A 26,864-nucleotide genomic window follows, 5' to 3' on the forward strand; every position below is an offset into this window, starting at 1 on the left:
AGATCAAAACAGTGTGATTGTGAGACAGAGATAATGTGGGGAAGATGTGGTAATTAGCTCAGGAGCTGTATTATGAGCTCAGGGGGATTTTTTCTTTTCATGATTAGCATTTTCTATTTTATCAAGAAAGTCATCACCTCACTTAAACTGTTTGTAACAAATGGTTGATGAACAGTCTGTTCATGCACTTAAAGGACTACTACACCAAAAAACAAATGTGCAAATTTGCAAAATTGTTTACTGCTTTTGTGTACTTGTTTCATCTAAATATACCAGCTCAGTACAGTTTTGTAGACAATGTGAAAGTCTTTAAGTGGTACAAAAGACATCATCCTCTAAACCTTTCTGATGTTGTTAACAGGAAATCTTTTGTGAATTTTGTTGTGTTAAGGTGTCCAAGGTTTTACACTGAAGTAGAGTTAAATTATTTTGGAAGTGTTGTTATTGAAAAATGTTGATGTTTGAAATGCCTGAACAGGCTGGGCTTTTCCATGTTACTCCTTTCAAATTTCTTGAATTATTTAAAAAAGCTTTTCATTTATTTTATAGTGGTATTAATGACACTTTGATGAGCATCTGTTGAACCCTGTGATTCTATAAAAAAGCTAGACCTATAAACAAATTGAGCCTTTTACAAAAGTCATGTTTTTCACACATTTTGTTATGTAAATGACTAAGAAACATCTATTTCAAATTTACTTTGATTTACGTTGTCTGTTATCAGTTCGAGTAGAATCTTTTTGGAAATGGTTCTCACACAGTTGCATTTTTTACTGAAAAAATATAATTGAATTGGAGCCTCTTGCTCATGTCAGCTGTTATTACTGGCTGTGTTTGTTTGTTAATCTGTTGTAATATACATTAAGGAGTACCTCAAAAGTGTCCTACTTTTTATAAATAAAAAGCACTGGTTTCTCTCTTGTTTTGTACATCTGTGATCAAACTAATTGTGTCTTTACTGCAGATAAGTTTAACTACCCATTGCCACAAATGGTACTTGACTATTTATTGTAAGCATTTATTTGTTCTAAAACTGGTGGACCCTGTCTCACAGAGCAGAATTGCTGACTTTGGATAACTGCAATGGATAAAATCTTGAAAAACTTATATTATCCATCAAATTCCTTCACAGAGAATCTTTTAAGTAGACATTTCCCTGTTACTTATTGTTGTGATCAGATGCTACTGCATGTTTTATACACTAGGTGGCAGCAGTTGTTAAATATGAGTAATTAAAGAAGCAGAAAAGATTAGAGTAAGAAAACACTAAGATGCACATATATGTTGCTTAGGGCATCTTGCAATAAAGCTACTTTGGGACTTAAACTAAGCCTCATCCTTCGAAACACGAACATAACAGTTATTGTGAAATGTTTATGTGATCAAACATGGGTTAATTCAAAAAGGAAAAAAATGTAGGCATACTTTAATTAGTGTGGAAATTAGGCTTTATTTGTTGATGGTGTCATGGTAGCCACACTGCAAATGAAAAAAATATTAGGATGACAGACCACATTTTATTAGGCTACATAGGCAAGATTGGCCTGCTTTTATTTAAACGATAAAAAAGATAGTTGACTTATCAGCACCAAATAATAGACAATATATTTCAACACCTAACATCATCTCTACATCACCAAATGCCATGTAATTCTTTGGTGGCAATTGAAATATCTTGATGAGAAAGACATTTCATAAATGCTTAAATAGTGTATAAACACTAAATCACATAGGGGAGAAATTAAACTGTTGCACTTCTCTGTATTACCAGGTTTGTCTGATGCCAAACACCACTGGACTGCAGCCAGAAGTGTGGGTGTTTTAAGGTTTCAGCCCATAGACACCCATCCTAAGATATTATAACATGTTTGATTTATGGATGATTATGCAAGAATAACCAAAGTGTGTCAGACCACATTCAGTCATGCTACATAGTTCCACTATGAGGACAAATTTGACATTTTTCGCAAAGGCAAAATGTGAGAGGTTTATTTTCAGGACTGCCCCAGTTACTTTGTTGAGATGTATCATTTTTCCATAATGATGAATGAAAAGAGATGATATGAAGCTCAGAGGGGAGATGTCAATTATTTTAGAGTTCATTGCTATTCATTACTTCGAGACAATACATCTGTCAATCATTTAAACTGAAATTCGCAGTCAACATAACATTTTCCACCCATAGAAAAACTGCAAATATATTGTTATTTTGCTGAGGATGGGTGCTCACATTCAATCTGATCCAGTAGAACAACTTGTGATTATTAAATATGGGAATATATATCGCAGAAAAACAACACGGGCGCCCCAGTGGCCGCAGCGCTTCTAGTGGGGAGGGGCAGCGGGACCGTGGTGAGGACGAGACACGGATGATCCGGAACCGAGAGAGAACAGCGCGACGGCGACACAGGATCCCCCCTGTGGTCAGAGGACAACCTCTGTCTCCCAGGCAATGAGAAGCACGCCATAGCCCCGAACCCGCAGCCATTAGTAGCTGGAAATGTCCAACAGTGTCACGTGCCCAAACACTGGCATGTTCACTGGCCTTCTGGAAAACTCGGTTACTTAAACAACAATCCTTCTAACTCAGCTGAACTCTATTCTTAAACCATAAACACATTATCTCAGTGAACATTAACATTTACTACCAGTCCTTTATAGTATTCTGGGTATTTTATTGGTATTAAAAAATTTTTTAAGGACATCCTGTGGTGCTTCATTTTTTTAACAGTGGAATTCACTTTTGTTGCTGGTAATATAGAAGAAGAACCTCACACACTTGTGTAACATATGACACCATGGACAAAATAATGTATTAAAACTTTGAATTATAGGCTACATTTCCAAAGTCATTACTTCGAGACATGTGAATTGTATCAGACTTTTGTCGAGGAAGTCACCAGAGAAATGGTCAGACTCTTTTAAATCCTGAAATACGTTCATCCAGAACTGGATGATCCTGGAGCAGCGCTGGTTATAATTATGCAGCGGCAGCACATCGCTAAGACAATGAACGGAGCAGGAAACATGAATCGATTATGTTATGTCTCTGCCTCGATACATAGTCGCTCACTTCCGAGAGACAGGCGGCTGTCCTGACCGCAGCCTCTCAACCACGGCTTCCCTGCTCTGTTGCGTATGGAAGCCCATTTCAGCCACTGTGATGAAGAAAATAAAAATCTGTATCTCATTATTATGAGATAGTATCTCATTATTATGACTTAGTATCTCATTATTATGACTTAGTATCTCATAATTATGAGATACTGACTGTGGGCGGGGCGCAACACAGCATCAGGGAACTTCCCCCATTATAGTTCTTTTGGAAGAATACAATGTGCTTCAGCGAGAAAACAAATTCTAAATATATTTAATGGTGTGTGTTCAAAGCTATAGAGCTAAAGTAAGATTGAGGTGAAAGGATCTATTGGCAGAAATTGAATATAAAATAATCCTAGTGATGTTTTCACTACTGTGTTTCATCTAAATTGTACAAATTGTGGTCTTTACCCTAGAATGAGCCCTTTATATTTAAATACTTTATATGTACATAGGAAGCAGGTCTGGAAGGAGAGAGATATGTGAGGGGTACTCAGCTGCAATATACAACTTCACCACAAGATGTCCCCAAATTCTACACACTGAATCTTTAAATGTGCATCTTACTGAATCAGGAATTGGACATGGATGTTTGATATATCATTGGGCCCTCTGTGTAAATTGTGGCCCCTGATTTATGAAAATACTACACCAGCCTCTGGAGAACAACCCCCCAAGCTAGCTTGTCCTTAATATTTAACTCATCACTTTTCTCTTCTGGACAGTCTGACAGGTCTTGACCATGACCTGACAGACATATTCAGCCAGAAGTGACCACACTGAAAGACATGTTGGTCTAATGTTTAATGTGTATTTTTCCTTTGATGCAGAAACACCTAGGTGGAGGTTTTCAGGTTGTTTGTCTGCCCCATTTTTATGAACACATGTCAAATTCTGTACGAAGCTTCATTTGGACTCAGAGATGAACTGAAACGATGTTGGTGATTAAAGGTAAAATGTCAAGGTCACGGTGTCACGGTGACACCTTCAGGGAATTTTGTTACATCCAACACAAATATTCACTTCAAGGATGATTTGATTACCTGAGGTCCACCCTGAAACACATTCATAGACCCAGGACAGATATAATACAGAGTTTGATGACATCAAATAACCCTGAGGGAGATGAGTGAATACACAGAACTCCTGCCAGAGAGGATTTACAATGCAAAGCAGCCAGAGCACTGGAAAGAAGAGTTATCATGTTGACTCCTTTGAATTATTTTTAGGATGTCGAATAATTCTTCCAGGCATTGCTGCTGTAGAGCTGCTGCAGATTCAATGTGAGCGGCCAAAGAGAAAAAAGGAGAGAGAAAAAGGAGAGAGAGAGAGAGAGAGAGAGAGAGAGAGAGAGAGAGAGAGAGAGAGAGAGAGAGAGAGAGAGAGAGACTTTGACTTTTAAGATAACTTTTATTTAGATCATGTCAGGATCTCTCCAATAGTAGCATCAGCAAAAAATAATAAATAACACTTCAATCAGATCATATTTTACAAAAGAAAACTACATGTCACACACACACACACACACACATGGAGATTAAAAATGAAGGCCAGTGAACCGTCCTCCTCTAGTGAACATAAAACCTGTCTGATCCCCCACTGAGACGTAAAAGCTTCCAGGTTACTGGTCAGGCTGTAGAAGGCGTGTTCAATTTTCATTGAGTTGCTACCAAACCTTCGAGGCACTTCACCACATCTGTCCAGCCTTCACCCAACATCTGGTTCTCCCTGCTCTTCCAGGTGGCCAGTTTAGCCATACCAAACAGGAAGTTAACCAGGACTAGTGCTGCTCTGTTTCCTTTGTGGTATTTAGGCCCAAAAACAAACAACAGGAGAGAAAGGTTCTACCCCAGAGCCTCCACCCACTGCTGCAGTTGTCTAAATAAAACCTCTAGTCGAGGATAAGACACCACTAGGTGCTCTACAGTCTCCCTATCACCACAGAAACCACATCCCTCCCCAGTGCTCGGATCCAGGTGAGCTCTGTGTGTGTTTGTAGCTAAAGCTCCATGTATAATCCTCCACTGGAGGTCACCCACCTGGTTTTCAACAGGAGGTTTATACAGGCCCCTCCACCTGCCTTCAGGGGTGCAGCCTGCAGCAAAAACCTCAGTCCACCTCATCTCCTTGACTCCAGCCAGAGAGTGAAGGTTCAGCACCTTCACACAGCTGACATAAAGCTGCTTCTTCCCAGAAGAGCTGAAATTACCCAGCACCGGTGTTTTGAAGGAAAGAAGCAGTCCACTCCTCTCGCCACCCATCAGCAGCAGGGCTGACGATCAGAGAGGGAAACAGGTACTCACAGTCATCATCCCATTGGTCAGCTAGAGTACGATTTTCAGCAAACGCCCACAGCCGTACAGCAACTTCTGCACCGTCTGCAGTCTGAAGGCCGCAGGAAAGGAACCCCCCCCCCCCTCGAACACCAAAAGTCTGCAAGGTTGAAAATAAAAAATCGTGATCCACACGGTCAAAGGCTTTTTCCTGATCGATTGAAATAATACCCACATTTACATTATATAATTTACACACATCTCATATTAAAAACAGATTGTCCAGCATGGATCTGTCAGGCACACAGTAACATTGATCTGGGTTGATCAGCTGTTCAATGTAGGTCTTCAGTCTGTTTGATAAAACCTTAGAGAGGATCTTGTAGTCTGTGCATAAAAGGGCCACTGGTCTCCAGTTCTTTAAAAGGCTAAGATCTCCCTTCTAAGGCAGCAGAGAGAGAACTGCGCGTCTACAGGAAGTAGGAAGTGTCCCTTTTTTAAAACACTCTTTAAAAATGTCTGAAATGTCTCGTCCCAAAACACCCCAGAAATGTTTTTAAAAATCAGAAGGTAATCCATCCACTCCAGGGGCCTTTCCGGACGCCATCTGCTACACAGCCGTGGTCAGTTCCTCTAAGGTGATGTCATAGTTTAATATATCCTGTTCTTCAGGACGTCAGCTGAGGAAGTCCTTGTAGCAGCTCTGCAGCAGAGTCTGCATCACAGTGAACCGCCCTGAACAGGTCTGAGTAGAACTCTACTGCGTGTTTCCTCGTCCTAGCCGGTTCAGTGGTCACTTCTCCGTCTGGGACCGGAGAGACACCATCTGTTTTCTCCGAGCCACCGACTTCTCTAAGTTAAAGAAGAAGGTGGTCGGAGCGTCCATATCATGTACTTTATTGAAGCGGGCTCTGACCAAGGCTCCTTTGGCTCTTTCATGTAAAAAGGAGTTTAAATCCTGTCTCTTGGTTTTGAGCTGTTCTGCATCCTGCCCGTTGCTTTGTGTGACTGTGACAGTTTCCAGGTTTCTGATCTCCTCCTCTAATTTCTGAATGGCTCTTTTTATTTTAACGGTCGAGTTGGCTGAGTATTGCTGACAGAACACTCTGATTTGGGCCTTTCCTACTTCCCACCACTGGGTAAGGGAGGAAAACTCATCTGTCCACCTGCTCTCTCACCGCCAACAACACCTGCTCCACCGGGCTGTCCTGCTGCGGTACCAGCCTCACTCCGTGTCTCAGAGACAGGGACAGCGGCCCAGAGGACGCCATCCCGCCGAGAAAACACGGCTCACTCACCGCCAAACTATCACAGACACACTAACAATACAACAACTAACAACTACACAATCATACAAAAAACAAAGTTTAGAATATAAGTATAGCAATTTGTGAAAATACCACAAACTCTCACACGCTCACCACCACGCCACCAACAAACTCCCAGCATGCACTGAGAGAGAGAGAGAGAGAGAGAGAGAGAGAGAGAGAGAGAGAGAGAGAGAGAGAGAGAGAGAGAGAGAGAGAGAGCTGCCCACCACGTGGAGTTCTAGGTAACTCTAAGGTGACTGTCGAGTAGAGGAAAGGCCCGGATCTAGACTGCTCAGATTTGTCCGTAATTAGAAATTTGGGGTGGGCACCTTTTCACACAGTGACTTTGGCTTGGTTAGTGTGTTGGTTTTCTGACAGCACCTGAAGGCAGCACCAAAAAAAACGAAAACTTATTTACCCCTGGGGACTCATGTGAGTGTGTGTGTATGTATGTGTATGTGAGTGTGCACTCCGCCTCGCTCCAGGAGGAGATGAGAGAGGAGATGGGACACAACTTGCTAAAATGTTGATGCTCTTCTTATGTAAACAATAGGGTACATACTAGGTACGATACTAAGTGATAATGATGAGATACAGGATTTTTATTTTCTTCATCACATTGAAATGGGCTTCCATAGATTTTGACCCGACAACTGATGAACTTTCTTCTATGAAACTGCAGTTCATGTAAGAATTCTACTTTATATTTTTGTTTGTATTTTCCTAGTGTGTTGTTCAGCATTGTACTTCTCCGCCACTGAGGGTGCAGAGAGGGACATTGCACTCGCAATCATGGGGATATACACTATCCGAAGAGATGGAGATGTGGAGCCAGAGGACGTGGGAATCGTGATTGAAGGCATCAAAGTCATGGACAACTTAGGAAGGGTGATAATGGGGTTCATCATGCTGTTTGGGCTCATTAATGCTTTGATCTGAGCTTTCCAGACAACCTCAAGTACACTCTTCAGTGTACTTGAGTGCACTCTTCACTTTCCAGTTTATTCAGAAATGAATTTGAATGGGCACAAGCTCTATGCAAAGATACAGCAGCTGAAAATAAAATAGTTTGCATGAGCGGGAAACACAGCCGACAAAGTTCTGCGACCTCAGTGATGTTTTCCTGGGTCCGACATTTTTAATGATTGGATTTCCATGAGCTGGGAGAAGTATGTTCACATATGGAAATTCTGTCCACATAACTTCCCCTTTCCATCTATGTGACTTTGTCTCTGCTCTACACCACTTTTGTACTGCTGCTTTTATTTCCTGATCAGTTTGTTTCTTGATATTTGTTGTATGTAAAACAACCTACATTTCCCATAATGCAACATTTGTTGGTTGGTTTTTACTATGCCAGTTTCTGAGCATTTTAAAATGCCTCATGTCTCATGCTAAACGGGGATCAGATGAAAAGCAATATTTCCTTATTAATTTCCAATTATATAATTTTGTGTTGGACTAACTAAAATCAATTTCACATCATCTATGTAGATATTTTACTTTAGCTGCCTTTAAAAAAGATAAGTTGGTGTTATGTAAATCAACCTAACTAATCAACTAATGTAATAATGTTATTTTAGCTTTATGTGAGAGAAATTAGTTGGACCAATGAGAAGAAATTATATTGCAAGGATTTTATTAAATTGAGTTGGAGCTACATGTATTTATTGAATGGAAAACCTGCCAGCAATTGAATTGAGTTCACCCAATGAGTTATTTTTTCTCGCGTAGCCACTTACAGGAAGTATCTTTTACAATTAAAAATAATTTCATTGATTTCAGGGTATTTAATGTATTTTGCTTTCACTTTTTCAGAAAGTGTAACTGAACAGTTGATTGGCTGGTGTACTGCAGGAGTCTGTCTCAGTCTCAGGATGGTTGGGGTCAGGGGGTAGTTCAGAGGAACATGTTGTTCTCCTCCATCCCGGTTCAGCACAGCTCTAACACAGCCTCAGAGTTTGAGACAAGAGAAGGTCTAAAAAGGCCAAACAGAGACACAGACAAAGGGAGTAAACAGTCCTGCAGATGCACTCGCGGATTTTACCACCAACAAATCTCTGATTCGCTTCTTGCTCACTGTGGATGTCTTGCAAACATAACACAGCTTTAAAACATAACCTTGGTGGGAATTTTAGGCCCTATAATCAAACTACAATGCCACTGAGTAAAGTGCATAACTCCACCAAGGCCCAACAGTCCCCTTAAATTCAACCAAGTTGCACCAATCATGCTTGATTTCTTTTTCAGTCAAGATACATAAATTATTTCCTGAGAAATCATCAAAAATGTTATCAAACACTCTCATCTCGCAATCTTAAAGAAAGTGAAAAAATTCCTGGACCCACAACAACATTTTATGAATTCTTTCTATGGTCCATGATGTGAAAACCAAGGAGGAGCCCTGATTCCTCTGTGAGCATCAGGAACCTTCCCCCATTATAGTAGCTGGGACAGAGATATCAGAAAGAAGCAGCTATTGAGACCATGAATGTCAGGTATAGTGAAGACTAATATATGGGTATTTAAATATCGATCATATGTTGCATCACACAACTCACCCAGTTCAGCTGCATGTTTCCTGAGGTAATGTCCTGTCAGTTGTCTAAATGAACTAATAACTATTTATTTTCCTGGTTTTTTGGAAGAACACAATGTGCTTGAACGAGAAACAAATTTCAAAATATATTTAATGGTGTGTGTTCAAAGCTATGGAGCTAAAAGTAAACATGAATTAAAGGTTCAGTGTGTAAGATTTTGGTGAAAGGGATCGATTGGCAGAAAATGAATATGAAATAATCCTACTGATGTTTTAACTAGTGTATTTCATCTAAATTCAAAAAATTGTGGACTTCTTTCCCCCTTAAATGAGCCCCTTATATTTAAATACTTTATATTTACATCAGGAGCGGGTCTGGAAGGGGAGCGAGCTGTGAGGGGAACTCAGCTGCAATATGCAACTGCACCACTACATCTCACCAAATTCTACACACTGAATCTTTAAATGTGCATCTTACTGAATCAGGAATTGGACATGGATGTTTGATATATCATTGGCCCCTCTGTGTAAATTGTGGCCCCTGATTTATGAAAATACTACACCAGCCTCTGGAGAACAACCCCCCAAGCTAGCTTGTCCTTAATATTGAACTCATTACTTTTCTCTTCTGGACAGTCTGACAGGTCTTGACCATGACCTGACAGACATATTCAGCCAGAAGTGACCACACTGAAAGACATGTTGGTCTAATGTTTAATGTGTATTTTTCCTTTGATGCAGAAAATCCTAGGTGGAGGTTTTCAGGTTGTTTGTCTGCCCCATTTTTATGAACACATGTCAAATTCTGTCCGAAGCTTCATTTGGACTCAGAGATGAACTGAAACGATGTTGGTGACTGAAGGTAAAATGTCAAGGTCACGGTGACCTCATGTTCTTGTGAATGTGATATATCACAAACACCTTCAGGGAATTTTGTTACATCCAACACAAATATTCACTTCAAGGATGACTTGATTACCTGAGGTCCACCCTGAAACACATTCATAGACCCAGGACAGATATAATACAGAGTTTGATGACATCAAATAACCCTGAGGGAGATGAGTGAATACAAAGAACTCCTGCCAGACAGGATTTACAAAGCAAAGCAGCCAGAACACTGGAAAGAAGAGTTATCATGTTGACTCCTTTGAATTATTTCAGGATGTCGAATAATTCTTCCGGCTGTAGAGCTGCTGTTTTTGGTTGAGATCAGGAAACACACAACATGCTGGGGCTGAGTTGGTGCTCGGGCCTAGAAGGACTGGATCTGAGACATGTGGTGCAAATTGTGTCTCCATGAACACATCCAGGTTGTAAAGATGAACACTGGATACCTGAAGGCAGGCTTCAATATCCAGTGGGGTTACAGCCTGAGGATATGCAATTGGGTAATGAGTTAATTCAATTTAATTTGTTTAGCACCAAATCATAAAACATGATTTGGAACTATATTCAGACTGGTTGTTATAATGAAAATAATTAATAGATGATAGCAGTATAATAATAATAATACTCATCATCATCATTTCTTTTTCTTCTCTTTTCATCCTTATTTTCATCTGATCTACATATTGGATGAAATTAGAGGTGATCACAACATTGGTAGATAAAGATAAACAAAGATAAACATCCCTGTCACAGAGGTATCATTGGATCCACGGTGTGAGCAAGACAAACAGACATTCATTCACTCACCACCTGCACAGGGGTGGAGGCAGAGACCAGTCATGGTCAGATACGATCAGAACTATCTGCATAGTGAGATGCAACCTGAGATAAACAAGAAAAATGTTGTTGTTTGCATCTTTGCCTTTTTGCATAAAGAGTTCAACAGAACACTGACTATTTTCAGTAGAAGAGGAGGAGCTGGTGTTACATTTCCCTAAAGCTGCACTAGAACTAGTTCAGTTTGGTGTTAGTGGTGAACACTGGCACAGACAGTCCACAGAGCAGCATCAGGATGGAAGGGATCTTCATTGGTGTCTTGTGTCTCTCAGGTCAGTGAATTTCACTGTTTGTATGATGTCTAACAGGAAATCTGAATATAGAGATTAATTTGAGTCCTCATACATAACAAAAATAACTGGTTTCATCCTCAGGGTGCCTCACCTTCTCCACATGCCTCCTCCATCAGTACCACTTTGTGTCTGATAAAATGAATTGGACTGAAGCTCAGAGCTACTGCAGAGAGACGTACACAGACCTGGCCACTATTGAAAACACTGAAGAAATGAAGAAACTTAAAGACACAGTTTCTGCCGCTGGTCACAGCTCTAAGGTTTGGATTGGCCTGTACAGTCGTATTGACTGGAAGTGGTCAGATGGGTTCAACCAGAGTGGAGCTGAATATAGGAGCTGGAAGTCTCCTGACCCAAACTATTACAAAGCCAATGAGCTCTGTGTGTTGCAGGGTTCAAAGTATGCAACATGGTATGATTATTACTGCCATAGTAAGATTCCATTTGTCTGCTACAATGGTAATGATGTGCTTTATATTGATCTTTACTATACAACATAATGTATAAGATATGATTTTGAAAACCATTGTGTGATCTCAACAATCCCTCTTTTGTTCTCAAACTTAACTGCAGGAACATTAGAGGATTCTGACTTTGTGCTGGTGAATACAGCAAAGAATTGGACTGAGGCTCAGAGGCACTGCAGAGAACACTACACAGATCTGGCCACTGTGAGGAACGACGCTGACAGAGAGAAGATAAAGAACTTGATAAAACCTCTCAAATGGGCATCGATCGGTTTGTACAGAGATCCTCAGACTTACTGGTCCGACGGGAGTAACTACTCATTCAGCTCCTGGTATCAGGGTCACAACAAACTTGGCTCGATGAAAGTCGTATGTGGTGTTGCAGATTTGGAGAAGGGAGGAAAATCGAGGTTACGTTCCTGTAAAGAAAGAAAACCATTTGTCTGCTACAGCATCACAAGTGAGAATCTTTTTTGTATTTTAGTGTTGCTTAATATTTATTTGTGAGTTTTTCTTACAGGCCTGATCAAACTGTCTTGTGGGCAACATGCAGCCCAGATACTAGAGGCTCCTGACTCTGTGTTTTAAAGGGGACATAGCATGCAAATGCCACTTTGTTACTGCTTCTACACGTTAATGTGGGTATCTGGCATGTCTACCAACCCAAAAACTCTGGGAAAAAAACACTTGCGCGTTTTGTTATGGTTCCTCTAAGTCAGAAACGTCATGCTTGAGCGACTCGATTGAGCTTCCTGGGTTTTGTGTCGTAACAAGGAACTGGAAGTCTCCCTACATGGTCTTGGCCCACCTCCCACCTCATCCCCCACCTCATCCCCCCGTCGTCACGCCGGGTTTACACCGGACGCAGCGAGGCTGCGAGGCAGCGCAGCGCCGTTCCCAAGCACGCAGCCGCCTGGCTGTTCACACGGGACGAGCATTTCTCCGCTGGTCAGCCCGCGATTCACTCACATGTGGCATTTGTCTGGATCGTTGGGACTGGGAGGCTGCAGCAGCTGCTCGGGAGCGACCGCTCACTCTCCCGTGCGTGAGCTGGAATTTGTGTCAGCGCCACACAGCCAGCAGTGTGGAAGACTTCCACAGTGTTCACCACTACTGTAACACCGGCACAAACACACAGAGCCCCCCCCACTCGTTACGCCGGGTTAACACCGGACGCGGAAGCGCCGCTGCGAGGCAGCGCAGCGCCGTTCCCAAGCGCGCAGCCGCCTGGCTATTCACACGGGACGTGCATTTCTCCGCGCTGGTCAGCCACATAGACTGTATATATAAGGTCAGCCCACAATTCTGCTTTCTCCGCTTGTTGTTGTACCCGTTGAATGTCGGGGTTCGGGGGTAAATGATGGTCTTCATAGCCCCCCCCCCACCTCTCTTTCTCTCTCTGTCTATCTGCTTGTGTGCTTGTAGTGGATGGGCAGAGGGGGACATTTAAATATGTGATTGGGAAAATTAAAACTCCAGGACAACAGAAGGGGAATACAAAGTATGGGATGCATATTTGATAATTTATATCATATAAAATATGTAATTTATATTGTTTAAAATCATGGGGGGAGAGGGGGGAGGGGGGAGCTGGCTCATTAGCATTTAAAGGAACAGGCACTCAAAACAGGTCACTCTGTGGAGGGCTGTTTTAGACAGGGTAAAAAGGAGCTGTTTTAAATGATCCTTGTGGTATTTTGACCAAAATATGTTACAGACATTTCATTAAGACCCCAAGGAACCATATCAACTTGTGGTAAAATGGGCATGCTATGTCCCCTTTAAATCAAAGATCTCAGTAGTTCTATCTCCACAGGAATAACTGTAGGTTTCACTAAACTATACACCACATTAAACGTGTGTTTTGTTTCTCTCCTCGTTCTTTGTCTAAGCAGCAGTGAAGACGTTGGTGAAGGTGAGGGTGAAGCTACAGGACTCCTCTGTGGACCTGAATGACCCTGCTGTGAAAGAACAGATTCTGAAAGAGGCAAGTCTCCAAAATCCACCCTGAAACATGAACTCATTCACAGACCCTGGACAGATGTATTACAGAGTTTGACATCATCAAATAACCATGAAGTAGACGAGTGAATGTAAAAAAAACTGCAGCCACAGATGTTCTACAATGCAAAGCAGCCACACCAATGGAAAGAAGAGTTATAATCATGTTGACTCCTTTAATTATTTTTGACAGATTATTCTTCCAGGTATTTCTAATGTAAAACTACAGTTTTTTATTTGAGACCAGGAAACATGAATCCTGATTTTGGCATGATTGCTATGTGACGATCACAAAATACAAACATTCCAGCAGACAAATATCTAAAAAATTATTATTATTATTATTATTATTATTATAATATGAATTATTTGTGCTATCATGAATTATTATCACTCTTATTGTATTTATTAGAACAACTAGTATGTCAGAGCTGAAACCTGATGGTGCACAACTGTTCCTGGTCTCTCTCTACTCTCTCTCCCCCTCTCCTCCTATCTCTCTTTTCTATCCCCTCCTTCCACCATCCTCTCTTCTCCATATCTCTCTCTCTTCTCCTCCCTCTTTTACACCCCCCTCTCCTTCTTGCCCACATTGAGTCTGGTTCTAGAGGTTTCTTCCAGTTAATGAGGGAGTTTTTCTCTCCAGTCTCCAAAGTGCTGCTCATTGTGGGAACTGTTGGGTTTCTCTATACACTTTAAAGTCTTGACCTTTTATGTAAAGTTCCTTGAGATGATGTATATTATGATATATATGCAATATAAATAGAATTGAATTGACTAAAAACACATAACTCTTTGTCTTAGAGAGCAAAGGAATCTGTTCAAAGTATTTCAAATAGCTGCCATTTCTGTTTTTCAGCTCCAGGAAAGATTGAAGGAGAAAGGACTGAGTGGCGTCACCTTGAAGTGGAAAGAAAAGGCTGATGGGAAAGTTTTCCACAAGGAGGAAAAAGGTTCTGACAAGAAAAAAAAGACTGAGCTTTAATATTTGAATTCAACTTTTATTGCATGTGCTAATGTTTCATGTCTGCAGATATACACACCTCTATCACTGTACGCAGTTAAACCATACCAATGAATGATGTTGTAGAAAAACTAGCCCCTGTGTGCTTATATGCTTAAACTGTGCGTCTGTGTATAAAGAGCATCAGGAACTTTATGCAGCCCGGGAAGAATGTCTAATTAACACCAGACACAGGGAGAGTCTCCATCTGAAGGAAAATGTAATTAGTTGCTAGGCAGGTTAATAATGTTACAGCTGATTATGTCTTATACTCAGGGAATGACAAAGACCCACAGCACAGGTCAAGCCCATGCAAAACAGATTTCTGGTTGCAAATGTACGCTTTCACCAGACAGCACCATATATCCAGCATAAAGAAATGTAATCATGTATGCGCCCTTACTGGAATTATTGTTTTTTGAACCTATATTAAGTGTGTGGAAATGTAATCATTTTTTAAAAATGCAGATAGACATCGCCCGGATCTAAAGGAGTCTGGAGACAGGACCTTCTAAATCGAGTAAGGCCTGAAACAGAAGCCTCCAAAACTCCAAGATTTATAATGGTGTCAAAGTTAGACCAACAACCACAACTTTAATACACCATTAGAATCGACCCCTGACGTAACTGTAGGGGGAGACAAAGTCAACTTGGGAAAGTATGACACCATTAGGCTCAGGACGAATCAGAAGTTTTGAACCAATCAGGAGATGGAGAGATTCACCTCCTGATTGGTTGAACGGGCAACAGCAGAGACGAGGATGAGCATATAAGCAGAGGGTTTGAAGCTCAGTCTTCAGTTGGGTTCCGGAGCCAGCTCGGGTTTACAACTTGTAAAAAAATAAACTCTACTGCATTGAACTCTGACCATCTCCAGTGAATTCTTTTGACCAACTATTGAGACTCCAGAAATAGCAAAGTATACGTGTTGGAAAAGAAGTCTAGACTTAGCATCTGGCCCAGTATTAGAGTTTTTATCTCCAACAATGCATCCTGTAGAAGAGTCTGACCCTCATCATTAAAACTGTTATTTACACTTTATAAACAAATCCTTTGTTTTCTTACTCACATGTTTGCAAAGGGGCAACAAATAACCACAGGTTTTTAAATGATTTCTGAATAATGTCTAAAGAATTAGACTCACATTTAAAACCAGAAATCCAACCAGACCGGTAAGATTAGACCACGCCTCCTCCAGCAGTAGCACTTGTGGAGGAAGATTCATGTAAAATGGATTTGGAAGAGGCCACCACCAAGACTCAGTTGTGAAATAAACCCCGTCCATGACTGCATTTAAAAGAGATATATGACAGTGTGGACTTGCATTGTGTTAAACAATATACAGGAGACAGAGCAGAGAATGGGCTGCACTTTACCTTTAATACTTTAAGTAGATTAACTTAGTTTTACTAAAGCCATAGTGCTTGTTCATTTTGGAAATTGTTGGGTTTCTCTGTTATATTCAAGGTCTGGACCTTAAAGGGGACATAGCATGCAAATTCCACTTTGTTAGTGCTTCTACAGGTTAATGTGGGTATCTGGTGTTGTGCCATAATGCATCAAACGTGATACCATAAAATGGTGTGCCTTTCGGCATTCAATAAATTTGGTTATCAAGATAAAAATATTAAATATTAATATTTAATTATTAATATTAAATAATAACTTTAATTGATTAAAGTTACCTCGGGGCACCACCCTTCAAAGGAAGGGAAAAGATAGCCAATTTATTGATTAAGTCTCATAAAGGTTCTAACTACAAATTTGGAACTCTGATTAACAATTAAATTAATAACTATAACCAAAATTACCATATAGATAGTTAGCTAAGTTGAAAGATATGGAGTTCTTGACAGTGTAGAGGTTGGCGAAATTCACTTATGCAACATTAATGGAAAAACATTTGTGAAAGAAAAACATTTATTATGAATATAATAAAGTATAAAAACACAAATTACTAACGGTCTAAACAAAGATAGGTATGTGTGTATACATGTGTGTGTGTCTGTGTGAGTCAGCGTGCTTTCAAGATGGTCGCTGGCCAAAGAGATAACACCCGTCCCCCACCTATTGGAATGTTTACGACCTGTAGAGATAATGAGGTGAAGAGTTATGCGTGTGTCTGTGTGTGTGCCAAATTAGAGGAAGTTACTAGATTGGATGCAACGAAAGACTGTGAAGAGCATAACAGACTAACATTACTTTCTCAATAACTTGTACCCAAAATATCACAACACCACAAATCAAACTTATAAACCTCACACAGAATCGAATAAACAGTCTTGCTTAGCCTAGTATAATTATTAAGCCCAGTTGTGTTACCAGTCCGTGGAAAGGGGAAAAAGGAAGTTGCTGTGCAGTTCGCAGTTTTGTGTCGTCTTGCTGGTTTCGGTTGAGCGGCATAGCTCAGTTGCTGGCTGAAGTTTTCCTGCAGGACATCGCATCGCTGCTAGGACGTTGGTAGAGCTTGGAGGGCGAGGAGGTTTCCTTGGTGAGATGAGCTGGAAGCTGCACCTTTGTGCTCCTCTCGAAGAGTTGGATGGGAAGAGAAGATGTGAGCTGGAGAAGAGGCTCCACAGCCTTCCCTCCTGTGGAAGGATCGTAGGAAGAGGCAGGAAGAGGCTTGACAGCCTTCTCTCCGTTGAGGGAGTGTAGAAAGAGAGTCAGAAGAGGGGCAAACCTGACTTTATATTGGCCCGGTGACCTCACAGGTCATGGGGTCCAGAGTGACCAATGGGAGTTGAAACCTGTGTCCCTGGGGGGGGTTTCCACCCCTCTGTGTGAAGTTGATGCCCTCTGGGACATTGAGTTCCTTGCTCTGGTTTTTAATGGCCCCTGGGAGACGGAGTCCTGGAGGGACATGCTGCTTCAGGCTTTGATGGCACATGTAGGCCGAAGTGTGGTTTCACACAAAACCATGGCCCAAGACTGGCATGTCTACCAACCCAAAAACTCTGGGAAAAAAACACTTGCGCGTTTTGTTATAGTTCCTCTAAGTCAGAAACGTCATGCTTGAGCGACTCGATTGAGCTTCCTGCCAGCCTGCCACCTTCCTTCCACACTGCCAGCTGTGTGGAAGACTTCTGCAGTGTTCAGCTCTACTGTATGCCGGGTTACAGTAGTTACGCCGGGTTAACACCGGACGCGGAAGCGCCGCTGCGAGGCAGCGCAGCGCCGTTCTCAAGCGTGCAGCCGCCTGACTGTTCACACGGGACGTGCATTTCTCCGCGCTGGTCAGCCCCATAGACTGTATATATAAGGTCAGCCCCATAGACTGTATATATAAGGTCAGCCCCATAGACTGTATATATAATGGACGTAGGGTCCGTGACGTCACCCGTTGGTTTCTGAAGAGTGAAAATTAGGCTAGTAGTAGGCGTTCACCCGGCGCCATCTTGCCGGTGCTGACTCCTCCTAGTTCCTGGCTAACCAATAAATGGGCAAAGAGGAGGAGCGCGAGTGAAGACTGACAGCTGAGCCACGCCCGCAGAGCTCAACGTTACCTGGTTAGCTCAGGCTAAGGAGCTAGGCTACATGCTACCCGCGGCTGCTAACCGGCTAGCGCTGCGGTGTTGTTGCTTCAGGATGGTCGCGATGTTTACAACGAACTCACTAGAGGTAAGTAACCTTGAAACTACACAACAACAAAACCTATTGCTTTATCTATTATCATAATCATTTGCTTACATGCCTCAAGTGGTTTTTAATATGTAATTGGTATAAAAGGTACCGTTTATTTAACACGTGTAATGAACAGATTGAAGCAAATTAACTACACTACTACAGTTGTGTTTGGTTGTGACCAGATTTTAATAAGTTAATAAGTTAATATGAATACGCTACATGTGTAAGTTGCATGTGATAGTAATTATATGTTTCACAAATGTTCTGATACAGGCTGGTATAACCACCATTACTATTGCCACCTTGTTTATTTAGCCTGTTATGGAATTTACAGTGAATTAGACAGGTTTATAATCAAACAGTTTAGATAAGATTATAATCTCCACACACCACTGTTGGTTCTCATATTTATTATATAATTATGTTTTCACACTGAGAGAAGTGGAGAGACTTGATGTGGACTGTTATCAACAGCTCTGTGGGAGATTATCACCTTGAATATTACAGATGAGGTAGAAAGACATTTTATCTATTTGTACAATGTTTTATTTCTTTCAGTACATTACATTTCATTTAGCTGATGCTTTATCCAAAGCGACTTACAATATGTGCATTTAACCATGAGGGTACAAACCCAGAGCCCAGTAGATCGGTTCTGTCTGAAATCTGTGGTGCTTCCACCTGCTGAACACAGAATAAACTGTAAGAACCAGTCTTTGCTGGAACATACACAACATAAAACATCCTTTTATAGTGAGTTTCTTCTTTTCATTAGATGAAGCACTGCAGCACCGGATGTCCTCAGCATCCACTGTGGCAGCAGCAACATGGTGGAGATCGGCAGCTTCAGGCTGGTCAACATGAGGACGACCTGCACCAGCTTCATCTGCACAACACTTCATGTTTTCCTCCCTTAACTAAAGATGGCCTGCAACTGTTTAGAGTTGGCAGTCATTGCTAAGTGTCATGGATAATAGAGTTCATTTCTATATTCATTATGGTTGGTTAAAAAAATAAACACTTATCAGAACAATGTTTATCTTTTACTTTCTGATTTGATACACTTTAGATAAAAACCCAGTGTTTTATTTTTCTTCTTTGCCATAAGAGACAGAACACGTCACTAATAAAATGACAGGAAACATAAAAGTATGGCATTATTGTAGAGGAAGTGTTACTTATGAACAAAGTTTGTATCCTTATTTTCTGTGGATATTCAACTATGTATTTGAATATGGTTTTGGATTAAACAGTGCACTACCAAGACAATGAATGTACAGTATGGAGTTCTTCCCCATTAATAGTATTGCATTTATAATTTAATGCATTATGTATTATGTGCAATACTTTGCTTTGATTGTTTGTAAGTTATGAAAACAGGTCTGTACCTGGAGTCAGTGTTGAAGTGATGACCCTCAGTGTTCAGTCTGGTTGGATTCCAGTTGTGTCTCATGTTGGACATCCACAGGTGCAGGCTGTCTGAGTCACCTAGAGGAGCATTCAACACAAATACACAGATATGTAAAGTCATACATGTGCCAGGTTAACTCCTTAACAGACTTTTACATGGTAAAAATAAAAGTTTATTACTTCAAAGTTCATCAGATCATAATCATTTCAGCTTAGGAAATAGGTGGTGGACATCAGCCTCAGGTTCTCTATGTGACTGTCTATTCTAGTAAAGTTACACTTCCTATAATTTATTTATGTGACAAAAAAATACATTATTCTGCATGTCCACTTATTTAACACAATAATTCAGTAAAGTCTGCTTAAGATTAACGATGTAAAAACTGAATGTAGCCGACAAGTTTAGTTTTCACCAACATGTTACAACACATCAACACCAACACTCTGAATAAAGAGCTTTAGGAGACGTAATGCTACTTTAAACAGCTGCTCTTAAAATGCAGATGTGACTTTAAATACTCACGTTTCAGTTGATCACAGTAAATCTGTTTCTGCAGAATAATAATCTGTGCAACGTAGTCAAGTCAAATGGGTTGGCGAGTGAAACAACTTTACATAACATTAGATATCTTACGTGGTGGAGCTTATTCTCCAAACACACACAGTCGCCTGTCTCGGTTCATGTCGGTAATAACTCCCGTACGGTCCCGTTAGCATCGCCATTACTGCTGGTATCTTGCCTGCAGGCTAGCGGAGCTAAGCTAACAAGCCAGGTACAGAGACACCGATACCTGCTCATCACTACTAACACTAACACATACATAAAATAAACTTTACTTACCACAGAAACGGGAGCGCAGACGTCTTTAAGTTCTCCGTCCGGGGAACAAGCCGAACATCAAACCGTAATATTCATCCGATATGTGAGTGAAACCTCTCCACAGACTCAGGTCCTGTTCAGTGACGGGGGTTAGCATGTTAGCCTGTTAGCTCAGGTGAAGCCGAGCAGGCAACAGGCTAGGAGCTGGAGTCGCGAGCTAACGGTGACGTCACCTGTCCATCAAGTGATAATTATTCATAATATCAAACCTCTATATAATTTAAACGAGTGAGTTAGAAAAAAATTCACCCCCCTCAGAGTTGTCATGAAGGAAGAACTAAGTGATTGAGACTAAAACCATTTTTTGAACCAGGCTGTAAACAGGTTTAATTCTGCTCTAAAGTCGGGCTTTTTAACATGGGAGTCAAGGGGGATTGACTCCTTCTTGGAGCCAGCCTCAAGTGGCCACCCAGTGAACTGCAGCTTTTTGCACTTCCGTATTGGCCTCATCGCTCAGCCCAGGATGTTGCCCCTTGGTCAGGCCGCGATTCTGCTTTCTCCGCTTGTTGTTGTACCCGTTGAATGTCGGGGTTCGGGGGTAAATGATGGTCTTCATAGCCCCCCCCCACCCCTCTCTTTCTCTCTCTGTCTGTCTGCTTGTGTGCTTGTAGTGGATGGGCAGAGGGGGACATTTAATTATGTGATTGGGAAAATTAAAACTCCAGGACAACAGAAGGGGAATACAAAGTATGGGATGCATATTTGATAATTTATATCATATAAAATATGTAATTTATATCATTTAAAATCATGAGGGGGGAGGGGGGAGCTGGCTCATTAGCATTTAAAGGAACAGGCACTCAAAACAGGTCACTCTGTGGAGGGCTGTTTTATACAGGGTAAAAAGGGTGCTGTTTTAAATGATCCTTGTGGTATTTTGACCAAAGTATGTTACAGACATTTCATTAAGACCCCAAGGAACCATATCAACTTGTGGTAAAATGGGCATGCTATGTCCCCTTTAATACGTAAAGTGCCTTGAGTGTCAACAGTGTCAACACAAACTGAATTCATGAAAGAGCTTAAACACAAAAATGACATGTTCATTTTCACTGCTATGATGAAATAACCCATTGGATTTGTGATGTATACTGTATATAAATGAAACAAACAGCAGCATGTACTGTACATGTAGTTCTCATAGTTTGTAAAAGTGTTGGCAGTGTTCAGGTTGCTGTGTCTTTCTACTGCAGTGATGGGACGTGACGTGGGTCGATCCACCTCCACCACACACTGAGATGCAGTAGCTGACAAAGCAACAGAGCCATTAAGTTGAATTATATCCACGTTTAACAGACAGAGACAAACTAAAGTGTGTTAATATACAGAACTCGTTACAGGACCTAAGTGGAAATGGTTGGGTCAGTCCTCTTGGACCCTGGGACTTCCACACCCCCCATATCGATCATCTTTTTCCTTGTGTTACGTGCCAGGCAATGGACATAGTGCTGTGTGTGTGTTGGTCTTTCCCTTCCTGCTGTCTCTGCTTCTCCCCCTGTTTTTTCTACAGGTGAGATGGGAGTGGTTCCTTCCTCCACTTGTAACAGCTTGTCCAACCAGCAGTGAGGGGATCTACAAAAGGAGCACACCTCAGAGTCTGGTTCTCTTTTGTTCTCTCTGACGTCAGCCTGTGTGCAGCACCCTGAGCATCTTTGTATTGGTATTCGAGCAAACTTGTTAAAATACAATGATAGATGTGGTGGGAAGGAAGGACTTGTTAAGTTGAGTACCCTATACACTCACTCACATTGGACACTAGTCTGTTTGGTTGTTGCCACCTTTGTATTTACTTCAGTGAAGCCCTTTTTTTAGATAATCAGCTTTGGCCTTTTGTTTGTGGTTTTGTTTAAGAAGTAGTGAATAGTCAGGCCTAGTTTTGTTATATTTTTTAATTTCTTTGGCCAATTCCTTTGTCCCCTCTTCCCCCACATTCTGTGAGTATGTTTGCAATTGACTTTTATTTATAATTAAAATAAAAGACACCTTTATTTGTCACATCTGCTCTGACTCCATCAATTTATTGGTTGTTGTGTGTTACCGTCCATCTTTACTCCTAGTTCCTCCCAGGGGACGTAGTGTTGTACATTTGTATGATGTTTTATTTTTCATTCTAAAACTCAAATTAATGAAGTGAATATGCCAACAAGGGAAATGATCAATCCACAGCTTTACAATTTGTTCATAAAAATATCAATATAATATTATCAAGTAAAATTATTTCAATAATAATAATAAAATATTATAAATTTGAGAGTTGGGATATTCAGACTTTTGGTCTGTGGATGGAACAATTTGAAATACAATGCAGATAACTTTGCAGAAGAAAATAATCATTTTCAAATCAATCCCACAACTGAATTTGTATGACTCAATCACTTAAGTTATCAACAACTAATCCTAAAGTTTGGTTTTCACAAATTTTAAAGTAAATCAATTTATATGTAATACTTTTAAAACATGTACTTTAACTGTGCTGTCTACAAAATACAGTAGTTTCTATTTCTACATTTATCTTACATAACACATTCAGAAAATTGAGTATCAACACTATTTAATTTGGAGAATTTGCTCTTGGAACGATTGGCTGTCTCAGGGCTGTAGCGGCTGAAAAGTATTGGAAGCACGAGAGTTACCTTCTGGTACCCCTATGGTATTATACACCCTTAAAATAACTTGCATTCAGGCAAAAGAACAAAGTTGCAACCATTGACAATTCTGCGTGTATTTTCTTTGTGTATAGTTTACCTCATAAGATATCCAGCAGTATATGGCACCTCCTTTTATTTTGTCTTAATAGTGTTTGTTAATAGTACTGTATATGTTTCAGGAATGTGTACTGAGTAAACATTAGTAACCATACTCAGTCTGTAGTCTAATGATGCAGACTCTACTTACTATCTAAGCACAAGGGCAACAACTAACAATAATTTACATTATTTATCGGCTGATTATTATTATTTTTGTATATATTATTTTGATTGAGTTTTCTAAGTTTAGGTTTTTAAGTTAGTTTGTGCAGTATGCAGTTTACTGTTAGCTATCTGTTTTTGTGTAAAAATGACTGACATGTTTATTATTGGAATTAAATAATTACCAACTAAGAACTGGTGTCCTGCAGCTTTTGTTAAATCGTAGTGGGATGGTTACTGAAAACTGAGTATGGCACAGCACAGCCCCACCAAGAATATTTTTCACCAGCCGCCCCTGCTCTACGGTGTTGTACGCCCTGACAAGACATGGAGCGACGCCTGCGAGCTAGTTCATACATCATGTGACATACCTCACTCTCCACAACCATCTATAATACACACCCACCTTATCAAGTGGTCTATTTAAGCAGACAGAAATTTCCCATCATCCCCTTTGCTCGCACTGCTGCTGCAGTATTGCTCCCAGTTGCTTCAGCCCCTCCACCACCCCAGCATCCACCTGTAGGCTCCAACGGGGGGGGGGTTACAAGTATTTGCTCATCACTCCCATCATTCCTGTGTAATCATATGGGGGAGTGATTAAGTTGGAGCCTAGAGGCCAAACACTAAACCTGTTCTACTGCTGCACTAAACGTTTGAACGTGAGTTGTCTGACATGAACTTGCATTCGGTCAAAAGAACAAAGTTGCAACCATTGACAGTGATTCTAGATATGCTTTTGGTGTTGATTTAAATAAATAAAGATAAGAGGTTTTCCAGTTTGTCCGCGATCCCTTTTGTTCCTGTGGCCCACTGTCACGCACGGCCCATCACAGGTGGGAAAAGGAGGGATCAATGAGGTAATACGATCACAATGATTTGCACCAGGCATCACACAAGTTTCGCACACTTTTAATGGAAAGAAGCATTATTTGTCGGTAAACTAGGAGAAAGTACAGCACAGTGAAACACGATCATTTGTTACATTAATCGGGTCCTTTTATAAATATGGAAATAGATTGTGTACATATGAGAAGCTGTGGTTGCCTTTAGCTATAAATAGCTCATAAAAGAGACACTGACCAAAACAATGATGATCAATGGTTAGAAGTGGCCACATACATTGCTTATTGTGTTTTATTCCATTCAAAGCACACCTAGTGCAAGCACACCTTTGACACCTCATAAAAATGTCTCTGCTTTGGACTGATGGGTATATGTGAGAGTATGTTAATAAATCTGACTAACTAAACCAGACCTTGATTCATTTACAGGTGTCAAGCAGACTGACAAAACTTTCAAATGAACTTATTCATCCTTCATCATCATCATTTGGAAAAGTGTCTCTATCTCATAGGTGGAAAGTCCCGTTCCAGGTGCTGTTAACAACCAGAACAGCCCTTTAGGTCCAAGGTAAAGCAGAATGGATCCATGCTTCAAGATGCATGCCAGCCCTTCCCCAGACACCCATGAAAAGGTGACGTAGAGGGAAACAGGGAGTGATTCTTCATCCTCCTCCTCAGGGCATGTGAACAGACCAATTGATTAACATGGGCCATCAGTCCACTCACACAGCGCAGATAAAGACACAGCATTCTGTAAGTCTCTTTTTATCTGCATATGACTCCAGCTGGCATATGGTTTATCACTGGTGGACTGATTTACTTGACACTTTTGCTCTGCTTTCCGATTTTCCTTATTTTATTATTATTATTTAAATAATTTATAATAATATATAGATATTTGCGGTGCTTGTGCCTCCGGTGTGTCCTCTGGGTTACAGGATGATTGTGTGATGTTACTGTATCGGTTAACATTGCATGTATCACGTCATGATAAATCAGCCTCTTGTGCCTCCCTCTCAGCATTTTTTTGCGCCCTAGGCAACCGCCTATGTCGCCTGCTCCTCCTAATGAGTGGTCTCAAGAGGAGGAGCTTGTTCTGGTAACTTAAATGTCCCGCACAAAATAAACACTGTTCAAAGTGCACACAAATACAATAAAAGAACTAAATGAACTGCTGAGCAGAATAAATGATGACAATCACACTGACGTGGTTTAGAGGTGACGAGACGAACAAAGCAGACTTCACTAAAACCATGCACCTCTGAGTTCCCTATGAGCATTGAGTGTGCCTCTTCAGATGACGTCCAGAAAGAAACATTGCTCCCAAAACTAAAACAATACAGAGGCAAGCAGCAGTTTGCAGAAGAGGTATTTTCAACATGACTATGATCCATCAAAGCACTTTGTAAAGAAAAACTGAAAACAATGACCAACCGAAGTCTGCTCTGTGACTTGAACCCAACAGGAAACCTCTGACAGTTTTAAAGCTGAAGACAAAGAAACAAAACCCCTTCAAGCTATATCCAGTCCATATGGACTTTTTATTATAGTTGAATTAGTCAAAGTATTAAATTGATATATAATTACTTCACATTTTAGACATATTCAACAGAAGTGTCTCAGTTTAATGGTATAAAAAATAATTTAAAGAATTCTTTAGGGCTCTGGATGAAGCTCAACATCCTTGGCCTCATTTTTTCTTATGTGGGAATATCACTTCAAATAGGGCAGGTATGTCATGTTAACTGCACAGCTCAGACTCCATTTGTGTTCCCAGCAAGGTGTTTACTACACAGTCCAAGTATGTTGGGAGACCCAGTGAAAGTGGGTCCTGAAAACACAACCAGAGGACTGGTTGTATCACAACTGAATACAATTTGTCAGTCAAACACTATACACAAACAGCACATACTAAATGTTGATGTAGTCATAAGCTGCTTTCAGACATGCACTGAACGCCAGAGATCCTGCGGACATTCTCCGGAGGGGCTGTATGTGTGAATACAAATGACCAAGTGAGACTGCTGGGTAGAGGGACATCTGGAAAACCCCCCTGCCACCCTGAGCTGAAGTGGCAGAATAAGAAAGAAAAGACATATGTAGAGTCCCATTAAGTTGTAAGCCAATGGTAGAAGCTGAGGTGCTAACATCTATATAGGTCCGTGAGCATTTGCCTTAATAATAACTCAAGAGAGGAGTTTAACTGTGTTGAACAGATTACAAATTTATTGCCTCACAACAATCAACATACATTCACAGTTCTGGATTTGTTGTATGAACACGATGAAAAATGCAAAAATAGAGCTCTGTTAAAGTACCAAATAATAGAGAAAAATAAAGAATAAATGTCCTTTAAATGTTTGTGACCCCAAAAGTGCAGTATTTGCGTCCTTGTGTGTTTGATCAATATTATGTTCCCTGCTACCCAGGTAGGCTTTGTGTGTGTATCTGCTTATCTGTCATCAACTGACATCGAGCAAGTC

The 26,864-nt window shown here is 40.7% G+C and overlaps 1 protein-coding gene and 1 long non-coding RNA gene across 4 annotated transcripts in view; one reads left to right on the forward strand and one right to left on the reverse strand.

The window, feature by feature from the left end:
• The window catches only part of LOC117779184 (macrophage mannose receptor 1-like), a 28,264-nt gene extending 12,690 nt beyond the window's left edge, over window positions 1-15,574 (forward strand). Inside the window, exons 1-6 of one of the 3 annotated variants that reach the window (XM_034615175.1) lie at window positions 10,997-11,221; window positions 11,324-11,701; window positions 11,816-12,169; window positions 13,605-13,696; window positions 14,570-14,796; window positions 15,182-15,574. In XM_034615175.1, the coding sequence (XP_034471066.1) occupies window positions 11,185-11,221; window positions 11,324-11,701; window positions 11,816-12,169; window positions 13,605-13,696; window positions 14,570-14,695 (987 nt within the window). In that variant the 5' untranslated portion in view covers window positions 10,997-11,184 and the 3' untranslated portion in view covers window positions 14,696-14,796; window positions 15,182-15,574. Of the gene's footprint in view, window positions 1-10,996; window positions 11,222-11,323; window positions 11,702-11,815; window positions 12,170-13,604; window positions 13,697-14,569; window positions 14,797-15,181 lie in introns of those variants that run through there. The other 2 variants (XM_034615176.1, XM_034615177.1) reach the window with 2 other exon arrangements.
• LOC117779213 lies at window positions 1,426-26,304 on the reverse strand. The gene is made up of 3 exons (XR_004616955.1): window positions 26,294-26,304; window positions 23,402-23,416; window positions 1,426-1,525 (listed from the first exon to the last, which is right to left on the reverse strand). It is a non-coding gene; the product is annotated as an uncharacterized LOC117779213 (long non-coding RNA).
• Between the last annotated feature and the right edge of the window lie 560 nt (window positions 26,305-26,864).

Source organism: Hippoglossus hippoglossus, chromosome 18 (genome assembly GCF_009819705.1).
Source record: "Hippoglossus hippoglossus isolate fHipHip1 chromosome 18, fHipHip1.pri, whole genome shotgun sequence".
Classification (NCBI taxonomy): domain Eukaryota; kingdom Metazoa; phylum Chordata; class Actinopteri; order Pleuronectiformes; family Pleuronectidae; genus Hippoglossus; species Hippoglossus hippoglossus.